This window comes from Coenobita brevimanus, chromosome 57 (assembly GCF_032717465.1).
Source record: "Coenobita brevimanus isolate Jiangsu-jjx chromosome 57, ASM3271746v2, whole genome shotgun sequence".
NCBI classification, from domain to species: Eukaryota; Metazoa; Arthropoda; class Malacostraca; order Decapoda; family Coenobitidae; genus Coenobita; species Coenobita brevimanus.
The window spans coordinates 6,000,128-6,015,436 of NC_137010.1; the positions used below are offsets into that span (position 1 = coordinate 6,000,128).

At 41.3% G+C, this 15,309-nt stretch overlaps 1 protein-coding gene across 1 annotated transcript in view; it reads right to left on the minus strand.

The window, feature by feature from the left end:
• The window catches only part of SMC2 (structural maintenance of chromosomes 2), a 109,633-nt gene that overhangs the window by 76,388 nt on the left and 17,936 nt on the right, over positions 1–15,309 (minus strand). Inside the window, exons 6-8 of the mRNA XM_080274174.1 lie at positions 14,831–14,971; positions 5,182–5,331; positions 1,763–1,952 (exon numbers count right to left, since the gene is read on the minus strand). Of these exons, the coding sequence (XP_080130300.1) occupies positions 1,763–1,952; positions 5,182–5,331; positions 14,831–14,971 (481 nt within the window). The remainder of the gene's footprint in view (positions 1–1,762; positions 1,953–5,181; positions 5,332–14,830; positions 14,972–15,309) is intronic.

Here is a 15,309-nt window from a genome sequence, read left to right on the forward strand (position 1 = left end):
TACTTAAATATTGCTCCTCAGTGTTGGCTCCCGTATTGGCAAAATTTTTCCGCTTATGCATCCATACCTCGAGTTTTCCAGCCTCTTGGAAAGAAGCAAATATCCGTCCTGTTCCTAAAAAGGGGGCAACTTCTGATCCATCAAACTATAGACCAATTGCAATAACTTCCGTTCTCGGTAAAGTTTTTGAGACACTAATTAACAAACATATAGTCAGGCATCTAGAAATCAATACATTAATCAATGATCGGCAGTATGGATTTAGACAAGAACGTTCAACTGTACATATTCTTTGCCTCCTTACCCATCAGATTAACAAAACAAAAAACCAACACAGTGAAACACACACAATAGCACTAGGTATTTCAAAAGCATTTGACACAGTATGGCACCGGGCCTTATTGTCTAAGATGTCACACTAAGGCCTTGCATCACTGGTTCCTCTAATTTCTTCTTACCTACATAATACAAAAATACGGGTCATGATAGATGGAATTTATCCTCAGTTTCGTTCCATAAATGCTGGCGTACCTCAGGGATCAGTTTTGGTGCCAACCCTCTTTCTCATTCATATAAATGACCTCAAATCTGTCACTCACAACCTAATACATTCTTATGCTGATGACTCGACCATTCATGGTTCTTTCACACTTAGTACCTCCTTTATGCAATTTGATATTATAAATTCCCAAATAAACACAGAAATTTCTCTGAACCAGGACCTTTCAAAAACTAATTATTGGGGACAAACAAATCTGGTCTCATTTAATGCTCAGAAAACTAAATACATTGATTTCTCCAACAGAAATAATCCTTCAGACTTTCACATAATTTTAAATGATGTCAGTATTCCCATATCCATTACAATTGATATCCTAGGTGTTACTCTAAATCCCAACCTAAGCTAGACAGCTTATGTTAAATCCCTTGTTAAAAATGCTTCTAAAAAGTTGGGACTTATGTACAGATTTCGTGAGTTCTTCACAGACGAGCAGATGGCCACAATATACAAAAGTCAAGTGTGTTCTCATATCGAATACTTTTCACCACTGTGGAGTGGATGTGGAGCGGTTGCATTGAGGCAGTTGGACAAAATTCAAAATAAAGCCATCAGATTACACAATAATCCTGCCATTACGCAGGACCTTCCTCCATTATCAGTACATAGAGATGTTGCTTCTTTAGCATTATTTTATCGATATTTTTACCGTAAGTGCTCTGATGAACTGGCTTCAATTGCGCCTCCCCTTCACATTTTCTCCCGAAATAATCGGGCAGCTGGGAGCGCCCGTGAACCCACACTCTCTCCCCCACAATGCAGAACCTCTGCTTATCAAAATTCATTTATCCCCAGAACTACTACTCTCTGGATTTACTTCCTGGGAGTTGCTTCCCACAAACATTTAATCCACTTCAATTTAAATCCAGTTGTTATAAATATTTTATGAATGGAAGATGCCTTTAGGCACATGGAATTTTTTTTTTTTTCCTTTTGTTTTTCCTTCCTCCATTCATTAAAAAAAAAAAAAATTGTATCTCATTAATGGCTTGAGCTATCAACACCACACCTTCAGGGTTTAAAGATATGGCCAAAATCTTGGACTTGGCCAACAGCATATTCTAGCAGGCCATTAGCATTCGGCTCCCAAATGCTTTACTTTCATTTTGTTTTTGTTTCAACAATGCTCCTATGACATGATTTTATTCATGTAAATAAAGGCCTCATATACTGAAACAGGGGAAAGTGCAATATTATACTTACTTATTAACTGCTCCTGAAGTGTGGCCTCCTCCCCATCCCCGGTGGAGTACATTCCTGAGCTGATAGCTTGCAGTCTTTTCTCTGCAGCTGCCAAAGCATCTGCATCTGCCTGGTCCTGGGCGCGCATGGTATCAAACATCCCTTGAAGCTTCTCTCCCTCCTTCTTCTTGTTCTCCACAGTTTTAATGTCCTGAAAATGATATGAATTATCTGCTACCACAATCTTTTGGGATGGACCCAGAAATATTTTCTGGGAGTTACTCCTATCACATTCAGGGGTAAAGAAGGTTTGATAACCTCTTTCTCTTTGCCAGCTTAATAACAATTGTCAATGAAGTATGGTTTGTAACATATCTGTCAAGGAGAATTAACATTAGTCAGTAATATATGAAGCCCATATTATGTTAACTCGTGGACTGCACAATTAACTTTTTTTATCCCACCCTGTGGAGCACAAAAAATGAAACAAAAAATAAATAAATAAATAAAAATAAAATAGTTTTTGTTTAATATGAACTTGAAGATAAACATCCAAGGCAACATAAAAAAAAAAAAAAAAAAAAAAAAAAAAAAAAAAAACTCTTTGCCTTTGCGCAGTGCCATGCGTAAGTTTGCATAGGGGTGGAGTAATAATAAAAAAATAAAAAAAAATGGTTTTTGTTTATTATAAACATGAATATAAACATCCAGCGCATCATCTGGTGGGGGGGGGGAGGAAAAAAAAAAAAAAAATCTCCCTCTCTCTCTCTTCGCATAGTGCCATGTGTAAGTTTACGTAGGGGTATAGTGAGTGCATGGCCACTGGAAAGTTAGCACAGCCTGAGCTGTGGTACACAATGCGGCACTTCCCAGCCTGAGCCGTGACTCGCAATCTCAGGGTTAAGTAGTGATAAACCAGGGGTGTTGCCCAGGCACCATAGGCAACACTATTGGATCCATCTATGATCTTCCAGCTGATCCCCACATGTACAGTCCCAACAATACACGCTTTCCTACTTTTTATGCATTGCATTTCTATTTCTTGAGACTACTCACTTCAATTTACCATGTCAAGTAGGCTCATGATGGTGATGATAATGACAATGATGATGATGATCTATCTATCTATCTATTGCCAGACATCTCAATCCCACAAGGGGTGGCCACAAACAAATTGCCTCCCTGTCATCCTGTCTCCCACCATTTTCCTGCCCTGCTCTGAGCTCACACCCTCTTCTCTCACATACCTCTCCACTCCATCCCTCCATCTCATCCTCGGCCTCCCCCCTCCCTCCCTCCCCTCTATCTCACCCACATAAACTCTCCTCATTAGTCTCTCATTCTCCATCCTCTCCACATGGTCAAACCACCTCAATATGTTTCTCCTTAAGCTTTCTTTTAAATCCACATCCACACCACTACGCTCCTTCACTTCCTCTTTTGTCAGTTTGTCTCTCTACGTAACCCCACATGTTCCTCTCATATAACTCCTGCCAAAAACCCTGGTTATATGGTCACCACCCAGCATAGTAAATGGTTTCCTGGGTACAGGAAACCATTTGGCATGTCACTCAGTGTAGGGATCATAATGGCATCTTTACATTGAGTGGATGATGGGCACTCTCATCACCTTCGAAAACACCCTAACACTTCCTCCATACCATTTTATTTCTGCACATGGGACACTGATAGTCAAGAGTATATTATTGTACTGGTTTTCAAGGAAGCCATCAATATCAAAAACATATTACTGGACAATGTTAATGAGTATTATGCAAAACAAATGGTTAAGAGGCAGAAAACCTCCAAAGACCAAGAGAATGTGGTTCTACATCACTCACTTCGGAATATTCAGTTCTTCACAAATTTAACAACAAAAGTTGTTAAGTGCCTAAGAGTCCAGAAAACAAGAAAAAACATGATACAGGGAGGTCTAACTAACACCGTGCCAAGGAAATGGGCCATACACTTATGCACCATTCAAATCCCCAATATCCTGACACTACTTTATAGGTATAACCGAACCCTTCCTTACCCTACCTTTGAGTGAGAAAAGAGGCCTGGATGATGATGGTGATGATGATGATGATGATGATGATGATGATGATGATGATGATGATTGATGATGATGATGACTGATGATGATGATGATCATGATCACAACTGATGATTATTATGATCATGATTGATGACAATGATGCTTATAATTAATGATGATGTGTCTATCATCCATACCACTGTAACAACGGACACAAGGATACAACTGAAGTTGATGAACTATTAAGATGACAGTTTTCAGTCTTCACATAATATTTTAACCCCTAACCGCTGGCTGACGTGTATTGCAGTCACGATTTGGGGCACGGAGCAACGCCGGTTGATGTGTATAACCTCAAGCATCTTCCCATCACCCTTTGAGTTTAACTTATCCTTACTCATCGATGGGACCACCTGGAGACGTGAGGATACTTTCATTTGAAAGAGGAAGAGTTAATGATTCTTATATCTCTTCAATTTTTTCTCTAGCTGTTATAGTCTGGCAGATATTAGGGTTTAAAGTAAGGGTATTTTTTTCCATCATGGACATCCCCCGTAGGGAGGAGCATGCAACATCAGAAACCCCCCGGCATGTAGGGGTTAAGGTACATGTATTAGCTTTTTTCTGAACCTCTGGAACCTACCTCATCCCACTCTAGGGTATAAATGGAGGTCTGGATGATGATATTAGTAGTACAACATCAACAGGAATTTATAAACTCTACACCTCATAAGAGGTACACTCAATATATAGAGTACTATGCCACTTGCAGCATTTGACATTCTGAAACAGTTGAAGCATTATGATGTATAGGACACTTTCTTATTTGGATATGAAAATTACCCTTGGTCTGTTTTTAATCCTTAAAATAGCATGGTACAGGATATTATATAATCTGAGCTAACAGTTTACAAAATGCATATGCATCTGAGAAATCAATTCAATTCCATATCCATCTGACTCCTGGGGCAACATACAGTACAATTTTTGTTGAATGTACATCAAGCTTTGTATGTCATCAAAGCCACAAAAAATAATATAAAATAAATTCAAGTGATGCCACGCTACACAAGCCAAATAATACCATTTGTATCAATGCCAAATAATCCCATACTGAGGTTGGCATTGGTACAAATGATGTTTCTTTGGACTGGAAGCTAAACCAATAGTTATAACCAGCTAAGTTCTTTCTAACAGTTGCCAAGAAAAAAGGAATATCAAATGTGTCATGGGATGTATAACAATGTGATAGTCCCAACCTAGACTTTGTTTAATTATGGCTGTTTCTTATCTAAAACTGATGACTCTGTGGCTAGTTACAAAGCTTGTTGCCACATTGCACTCATTATGGTACCTCCCAGGATCAAGGTCATTAAATTGTTTACACAAATACAGTACTCACATCAGCTAAGGATTTCTCTAGTTGTTTCTTCTTCTTTTCCTCTGCTTTCAAGGTTTCTTTTAAGTTCTTGAGGGATGCAGTGAGCTTTACTTCAGCCTTTTCTTTCTCCTTCAAGGCCTTCTCCAACTCTTGCAAGCGCCCACCAGTTTCCTGTTCAAAACAAAATCAAGTTTTAATCAGTCAATATGAGAAATCTCTCCTGAGATGAACAAAATACTTCACAGTTAGGAGATAACAAGAAATTAATAAAACAAGACACAATAATGAAAGAATTAATGAAGGCTGTTTCTGACTGATTCAATGAGAAAAGTTACATGAAACTGAAAGTAATCACCTGGTGGTAGCAAGAATGCTGACCCTTTGACTATTAAACCCGCCATGTGCCGGACAACTTGGGACACCTCACAGAGTCGTGGTGCCAGCCAATTATTGACCATTTTGGGACAGACTCACATGGCCATGTGGAATGTTAGAGGTGTGAATGAGGAGCACAAGAGGGTGGAAGTGGTGAATGTATTCAAGGGTGTGAGATATGCCATGATAACACAGTGTGAAACAAAGATGAAAGGGTGTGAAGCGGAGCAGTGGGAGGGTGCAAAGTGTGTGAGGTAAGGCATGAATGGGCGAAGAAGATGCAAGGAAGGAGTTGCTTTGTTGATGAATGAGGTGTGGCAGAGTGGAATGAGAGATTATAAATGTGTCAGCTCAAGATGTATGTATGTCAAGTTCAAGAAGGTGAAATTGGCTGTGATTGTAGCGTACGCACTGTGTAATGACAGGAGTGAGAGTGAGAATGACAGGTTTGGGGATAAGCTGGATGAAGCAGTGGGAGAAATGCCCAGGAGCTATAACGTGATCATAAAGGGTGATACGAATGGGAGAGTAGGCACTGGTCCTGAGGATGACATAATGGGTTGTAATGGAGTGCCAGGAGAAAGTGATAATGGGAAGCGACTAAAGGATATGAGTCAGGAAATGAGGTTGTGCATTTGTAACTCGTATTTCAAACATAAAGATGCACATAAATATACGTGGTATAGAGGGAACGGGGATCGTGTTGAAAGAAGCCTGATTGATTATGTGCTAGCAGAGAGCTCAAGGCTGGGAATGGTTGCTGATACAAGGGCTGTGAGAGGACAATGTGGAGGTCTGTCAGATCATATGATTGAGGTATGCAAGATCAAGCTGAGAGGAGTGAGGTGGACCAGGAGAGAGGCAGTCATGGAGAAAGACTGAAAGTCAAGAAGCTGAATACCAAAGAAATGGTACATGAATACAGGACCAAAGTAGGGGAGGAGTTAGAATCAGTGAACTGGAATGAAATAGATCTGGACCGCCTGTGGAATGCATATAGGGACTGCTTAGTTAGGAATGCTAAAGTGGTGCGTCGTGGGGCAAGAGTAACAACAAAGAAGAAAGGTACGGCATGGTGGGATGAAGAGGTTAAACGAGCAGTGGAGGAAAAGAGGAAGATGTAGCTAGAGTGGTTACATGACTGGGGTTCAACTGACTTAAGAACAGAATATATTAATCCCCACCCCCCAGGGGTTTTCTGATGTCGCCCACTCCTCCTAAGGGGAATTTCTGTGATTTTGGAAAAAATACCCTACATCAAACCCTAATGTCTGCCAAACTATAATAGCTAGAGAAAAAATAAAGAAACGAAAGACTCACCAACTCTTCCTCTTTCAAATGAAAGTATCCCCACATCTCCAGGTGGTCCCGTTGATGAGTAAGGATAGGTTAAAGATGACTGGTTTTCCATGTTTTGGCGGGCTTATCCGTATGCGCACCACTGCCAGTGACCTTGGACTCGCTGGCTAGCGTCAGCAACACTGACCAGCATGGTGATTTTAACACTGCCCGGCCTTCGGGAATTTTCCACTCATTCTTTGACTTTCCTTACTCACCATCATAAGGATGAGTCATCATCCTGTTCATGTGGCTCCCCACAGCGTTTTCCGCCCGTTCCACAGTGCCACTATGCCCCATAAGTGCGTGGGAAAAGGAGAGCTCTTTCATTTTCTGTACTCAATTCTTGCGTCAATTATAATAATTTCCTTCTACAGTGAGTCCTTGATATACGAAAGGGATAGGGACCAAAAAAAAAACTTTCGTAATTCGAAATTTCGTATATCGGAACGATTTTCCCCATTGAAATATACATATAAATGGGGGATGCATCCCAGGAAAAGATGAATAGTGAGGAAGAGACTGAAACCCCAGAGTTGCCAAGGAGGGGGAAGATGAACATGCAGAAATTATCCCACTGCCTGTCCACCGTAACAAGAGCTGGTAACCACCATCGGGGCATACACCAGGACCGTGCCGAAGGTACCTGAAATCCTGTCCAGCTTAAATGCTACAAAGTCTAAACTGTTGGAAGTGTACAATAACAGGATTAGGGAGTATAATCAAACAAAAATAACAAGACATTTCCTATCGCTCCAGTACGGCCTGCGGACCCTCCAGGGAAACGTCGTCTCTGGCATTTTGGAGCCGCGGACTGGGAGGCCCTCAGGCAGTACTTCTTTGATTTTCCCTGGAATGATTATTGCTTCCATGGCCGTGAGCCATCTGAGTGTGCCTTGCGCATTACGGAGGTTATTCTCTCGGGCATGGAAGCATACATTCCTTTCTCATATCCTTTGACTAACGCAAGAAAGCCTTGGTTTAATCACGCTTGTTCTAATGCTGTCCGCAACAAGGAGAAGGCCTACAAAAGGTACCGAAGCCAACCCACCCCTGAATCACATAATCTTTACGTTTCTGCCCGGAATCGTGCTAAGTCTGTTCTTCGCTCTACTAAAAATAATTTCATCCATACTAAATGCTCTCAACTCTCCAACTCAAATTCTTCCCGCTCCTTCTGGCACCTTGCCAAAAATCTTTCTAACAACTTTACCTCATCATCCTTCCCTCCTCTTTTCTACTCTGATGGTTCTGTAGCTATTTCTTCTACTGATAAAGCAGATCTCTTCGCACAGACTTTCTCCTCCAATTCCACCTTAGACGATTCCGGTGCTGTTCCTCCATCACTTCCCCCCTCTGACTTCCTCATGGCTGACATTAAAATTTCTTCAGTTGATGTATTTTCTGCCATTACTGGCCTCAGTACTAACAAGGCATATGGGCCTGATGGGGTCCCTCCTGTTGTTCTCAAAAACTGTGCTTCTGTGCTTACACCCTGCCTAGGCAAACTATTTCGCCTTTGTCTGTCAACTTGTACCTTTCCTTCTTGCTGGAAGTTTGCTCTCATTCAGCCAGTCCCAAAGAAGGGTGACCACTCCCAACCCTCCAACTATCGTCCAATTGCTTTAACGTCCTGTATTTCAAAAGTTTTCGAGTCAATTCTTAATAGAAAAATTTTAAGGCATCTTTCCTATCACAACCTTCTTTCCGATCGTCAGTATGGGTTCCGTCAGGGACGCTCCACTGGCGATCTTCTCACCTACCTTTCAGACTCCTGGTCATCCTCCTTTCGGGACTTTGGCGAAAGCTTTGCCATTGCACTTGACATCTCAAAGGCTTTCGATCGAGTCTGGCATAAATCTTTAATTTCCGAACTGCCCTCCTACGGTTTCTATCCTTCTATCTGTGCCTTCATCGCTAGCTTCCTTTCTGGTCGTTCTATAGCTGCTGTCGTAGACGGCCATCGTTCTTCTCCTAGATCTATTAACAGTGGTGTTCCTCAGGGCTCTGTCCTATCACCAACTCTCTTCCTTTTATTCATCAATGATCTTCTAAGCTGTACATCTAACCCTATCCACTCATACGCTGATGACTCCACCCTTCACCTTTCCATTCGGTTCCCGCAACGCCCATCTCAACAGTTACTTCAAGAAACAAGGGATGAGGCTATGGCACACCTAATGTCTGACTTGGCTCATATCTCTGACTGGGGTAAAAATAATATGGTTGTCTTTAATGCATCTAAGACTCAGTTCTTACACCTATCAACCCGACAAAATCTTCCACAGGTATACCTACTAATGTTTAATAATATTCAGATTAATCCTGCATCATCCTTGAACATGCTTGGGGTTTCATTTACTCGGGACTTATCTTGGAAAGATCATATTACATCGTTCGTTCGTTCGTTTTTAAAGGCTCCAACATGCTTGCATGTGTCGGCCTTGGTCACCTAATGGCGGCTCTCCATGCTGCACGATCCATTGCAGCCTCCCTGTTCAGTCCCTTAACCCTAAGGTCACACTTAATGACCTCGTCCCATGTCTTTCTCGGTCTACCCCTCATAACCCCACCCCCAATATTAACACTTCTCACCTTCCTCACCCAACTATCATCCCCCATCCTCTCCACATGTCCAAACCACCTCAATCTACCTCTCCTCATCACAACACCAATACACTCCAGTCCCATCCTACCTCTCAACTCTTCCATTGTAAACCCAGCCCCTCCAGGCCTTGGACGCAGGGACGCACTGCACATCCACCTAATCATTGTCATTTCTGTACGTTTGTGCCGGCGAATGTCTTCCTCCTTCACTGCCCAGGTCTCACTGCCATACAGCATTACACTCCTAACACACGCTGCATACAAAGACCCCTTAGCACGTAGGGAGAGCCCCCTCAATGTCAGGAGAGGCAAGAGCTCCCTGAAATTCTTCCAACCACTTCTCACCCTAGCCACAGAGCTAGCTCCAGCCCCACCTCCAGCACACAACATGTCTCCTAAATTACAAAACTCTTCCACACACTCAAGAGATTCACCAGCAAGTTCAATTCTTTCACGTCTGACGATCTCCACCTGCTCACCCCGGCACGCCGTACACATAAAATCAGCATTATCTCGCAGTCTACCTCTGATACCACTACATCTCTTATGCACCCATTTATCACACACACCGCACAAGATGGAATTACTTCCCACGCCCTTGTGGCAAACTGCACATGGCCACTCTCCCTCGTCTTTGACAGTACCGCCACCAACCCTAGATATCATCACTTTTGTTTTATCTGCATTTACCCTTAAACCCTTTTGCCCCATACCATCTCTCCACTCCTAAACCTTTCCTCCGCCTCCCTTTCATTCTCTGCAATCAACACCAAATCATCAGCATACAACAACTCCCACTGTATTCCGTTTCTAAAGTCACGTGAAAGGGCTTCAAGTACCATGATAAACAACATGGGACTCAAGACTGACCCCTGATGCACACCAACATTCACGGAAAACTCATCACTCAAATCTCCATTCACTCTCACCTGGGTGTGAGCACCCACATACATGGCCATAACCACCCTAACCAGCCACTCCTCCAAGCCAAGCTTTCTCATTGCCCACTTCACCACCTCTCTAGGGACTCTGTCAAAGGCCTTTTCCAAATCAACAAAAACAAAATAAAGATCCCTTCTCTTACCAATATATTTTTCCTGAAGCTGTCGAACAATGAATATGGCATCAGTGGTCCCCCTACCTGGCATAAACCCAAACTGCATCTCATCAATATTCACTCTTTCTCTAATCATACCTTCTAAAACTCTCTCCATTACCTTCATTATCTGATCTAAAAGCTTTATACCTCTATAATTCCCTCTTTCCAGGGCATCACCCTTCCCTTTATACACATTTACAATTACACTCTTCAGCCAATCATCTGGGACAACACACTCATAAATAATCCTATTTATCAGGTCAGTGACTAAACTCACCCCTATATCGCCTGAGGCCTTCAACATTTCGGCAGTCAACCCAGACACACCTGCTGCCTTCCCCACCCTCATCCTGCCTATTGCCTCACTCACAGTAGCAGTATCAATCAAAGGCCAAGGGCCAGACACTGGATCTGCTGGCTCCAGGATCTGCTGGCTCTTGTAAAATTTGCTTCCAAGAGATTGGGTGTGCTAAGCCGACTCCGCTCTTTCTTTACCCCTGCACAATTGTTGACTCTATACAGGAGTTTTATCCGCCCCTGTGTGGAGTACAACTCTCATGTGTGGGGAGGCTCCCCACATACAGCTCTTCTCAATAGGGTGGAGTCAAAGGCTTTTCGTCTCATTAACTCTCCTCCTCTTACTGACTCCCTTCAACCTTTGTCTCTTCGCTGCACTGTTGCATCTTTATCTCTTTTCTATCGCTACTTTAATGGTCACTGCTCCTCTGAACTGTCTGCTTGCATTCCTCCACCTCTACGACGGGCGCGTAGCACCCGTCTGGCAGCAAACTCTCATCCCTTTTCTGTCCAACTCTCTAATGCAAGAGTTAACCGTTACTCCCAGTCTTTCATTTATGCAACAGGTCAGCTCTGGAACTGTCTCCCTCTGTCTGTATTTCCTTCTGCCTATGATCTCCAGTCTTTCAAACGTAGTGTGTCCAGGCATCTCAAAATGATCGGATCTTGAATTTGGCTCTCTATTGTATTTTGTTTTTCTCTTGGAGGGAACTGTTACTGCGGGCTCATGCCTTTGGTTCCTTCTTCCTTGCATTTAAAAAAAAAAAAAAAAAAAAAAAAGGGAAAGAACAAATGTAGCAGATATTATTAGAAACTTGGATGTGTCTGGTACTAGGGATGAGGAGGATGGAGAAATGGACAGAGAAGAGGCAGATGAACTGGAACCAGAGTTCAGCTTCGAAGGATCCAGCCCAGGTGATGGTAACAGGTCTTCCCCAGAAAGGCCCATGTCACCTAGTCACTAGCCCCATCCACCCTGTACAGAAATTCACATGCCCTTCACACACACACACACACACACACACACACACACACCTAGTTACAATCCCCCATCCACTCTGTACAGAACTTCACATGTCCTACAAGAACATCCTCACCTAACCCTTGCATTTTTCTTTTTTTGTCAATTTTTCAATAAATTGTGTACTTGTACGTACATTTTTAATTTTTACCGGTTATTATCATCCAGTTTGACCCTAATTACAATGTAATGTAACCTAAAAATATTCTTCAGTTCATTTTGTTAGGTATTTCTTGTGTCTGAGGATTTTTTTTAAGAAAGGTTAGGTAGCTAACTAGCTGTCCCTCTGGAACACTTTTAATTTTTCATATAAACAATTAACTTCATATTTTAACGTTTCACACTTCATGCAGTTTTGGCGGAACACACCTCCGTCGAAGCATGAGGAAAGACTGTACACAGATGATAACCTAGCTGTCCCTCCACAACACTTTTAATTTTTTACATAATTAACTCTCATCTTAAATGTCGGGACCAACTGCCTAGCCCCGGGCTCCTACGCTCCTCATGGGGCAATGTAGGATTGGATAATGGATGAATTAACTTCATACTTCGACGTTTCACACTTCGTGCGGTTTTGGTGGAACGTACTTCTGTCGAAGTATGAGGAAAGACTGTACGTAGATGATGTGGGAACTGTATCCATGCATAACGATGTGCAGGGGCACATTACAACATGGGAGTGAGTGGCATTTGTTAGGTAATGTTCGTTATTTTGGAGTTAGTATTTTACACATGTAAAAATATATTTGCACACACATGTATATTTTACATTTGCATCTTTTTCTGTACAATGCACATACATTTTGAATTTTTCTAGCACACTGTACTTGCTATGTGTGTCTTTTCTTGAACATATAAGGTACAAGACATAAGACACATTCAAAGTAAGACTGAGGATGCGGCTATCCACACAGCCTGGGGGAGGCATGGGTGAGTCACAGAGTTGATAACAGTCCTACAGAGGTGTGGGACTATGCCTATCAAAAATCTCCTGCCAAATTTGAATTTTCACATTTTGGCGATTTTTTTCAATTGCAGGCCATATTATTATGGCTGTGGCAGTTTCTGCACACACATGGCAGACCATAATATTATGGCTGTGGCACACAGTGGATTAAGATTTTCAAGAGTGAACATAAATTATCTTGTTCAACCATATAAAATCCTAGATGTACCAACAGCAGTGCAAGGGTTTCAGTTTTTGAAGCCTTTAAACAGCTATAATTTTTCTCAACAAAATAGAACTTTAAGGTGTTAAATAAAATATCCATCAGCAACAACCACAACTAAAGGGAAAACAAGACATCACTACATCAAGAGTAAACCCTTTCAATCCAACAATACATTAATTCAATCCCTGTTATCTCCAGAAGATTCTATTATTCAAACAGAAGGGATTTAACAGAGCATTTACTGAGCCCTTCAAAATTAGAGAACCCTCCGATCTAGAATACAACTGTCTGGAGAGAAAAAAAAAAAATCACATTAAATGGGCTGATCTAATGCCAAACACTGGTGCCATGGAACAATAATCAGAGTGCAATATTATCATACATATTGTCATATACAAAAACACAACACCTCACTTCTTAACACTACAGCCACCTCTCCAAAATAAAATTCTAGCAGATCAGCAACCAATACTGGGATTACGGATGGCTTTGAACTGATTTTCTGGCATTCTCTTCTGTCAACTCCTTCAATTCAATGATGATTTTATTCAGCTTGGGAAATGCCTCATGCACTGGAGAGATTAAAGGTACAGGTATACCTCAATTTAACAATGCAATTGGTTAAGCAAAAAACCTGTCATAAGGCAGAGTATCAAGTATCAGGGTAGATTTAACATGTAAAGTATAAGGATGCGTTCCTGAGCCTTGGGTTCCCCCCCAACCAAGTCCCAAATCCACCCAAATAAGTCCAAAAAATCAAGTTTCTAGCTCACCTAAACCCAAAAATAGCTTTAAAACAAGCTAAACTAAGCCTAAAAGCACTTTATAACTCACCCAGACCCAAAAATAAAATCTGAAAATTGTCAAATATACAGTAAGTCTGGAAAAAATCAAACTTAGTAAACTGTACCCCAAAATGACAATCTTCACCCCACCTATGACTAAAACACAATAAGTCTAAAAACAGCTTATAAATCAACCTAAGCACAAAATTGGTTAAAAAAAAAAAAAAAAAAAAAAAATTACTCTGGAGTTTGGCCATTGTAAGGCAGGATATAATCCCTTCAGCTCAAGTAATCTCTAAACTTACATAAATTCATCCAGAAGTATGAATAAAATACAAATGTGTCACACTGAACAAGTAAAACTGGAAATCATCTGTCTATTATTAGAATGACTCATTTAATACAATGACATATTTTTTTGTTTATTCTTCATACCTCCAGACAATTTTATTCATCAAAGAAAATAACTCTCAACTGAAGGTTGTAAGTCCTTTGGTTTGATACTCATGCTGAATATATCAGCAGAAGGTACCAAAAAAATATAAAATAATTAATCATCATACGGAAGGGGATAAACACCTAATATCTTACCACTCAATGACCTTTCGTGGTATAAAGAGATATGCAAGATTCTAAAAGCTAAAGAGATTTATACATTATACTACGGTTAGCTAAAGCTAAATTCTTTGTTTCCACTTAGTAAATATGAGACTCAGGGGATTTAAGCTTAATTTGTCATTTACTGGTGGGAAACAGGTTTAGAATAATGATGATTAAATAAAATGTAATACTAGTAGAGGGATGTGGTCCTAAATGTTACATTTTCCATACAACTGGTGAAATAAACTGGGGGAACTGACAAAACAGTTTGCACGTAAAAATGTAAATTTAATGGGCAATCTTTCTGTAATCAGCTATGGACATAACAAAAATGAATATCCAAAAAGGTGACTTATAATGACTTGGTACGCACATTATCTCTAATCTGCTGGAGCTGTACGATCTGGTTGTCAAGTTCCTTTATTTCTCTGGTCCCATTAGCGATCTGTTGTTGCAGCTCATTGATCTGAGCCTTCACCCCCTGATGTTCCTCTCGGGCTTTCTCACTGTTTTCCTGCAAATGAGGTGGTTGTAATCTTCATTATAATTTTTCAACTTATGGATGGTGTGGAGCAGGATCTAGAAAAAATGAAAAAGTATGAAAGAGGGTGAACTATCCCCCCCCTCCCCCGACTCTGGGCATAGGCTTCACAGCCTGCTTTCAAGGCTCAGTAGTCCTCCTACGTACCACACACCTCTACATGTCACCACTTCGGCGCTAACACCCACCATCCATATTGAATACATGCTAGGGCTGTCTCATACAGGACTGGTGTATTGGTACTAGCGGGGGTACTTTTACGACATGTCGGCGGGTCTTCTGGTAGATCAGTAAAGTCTGATTTTTACGAA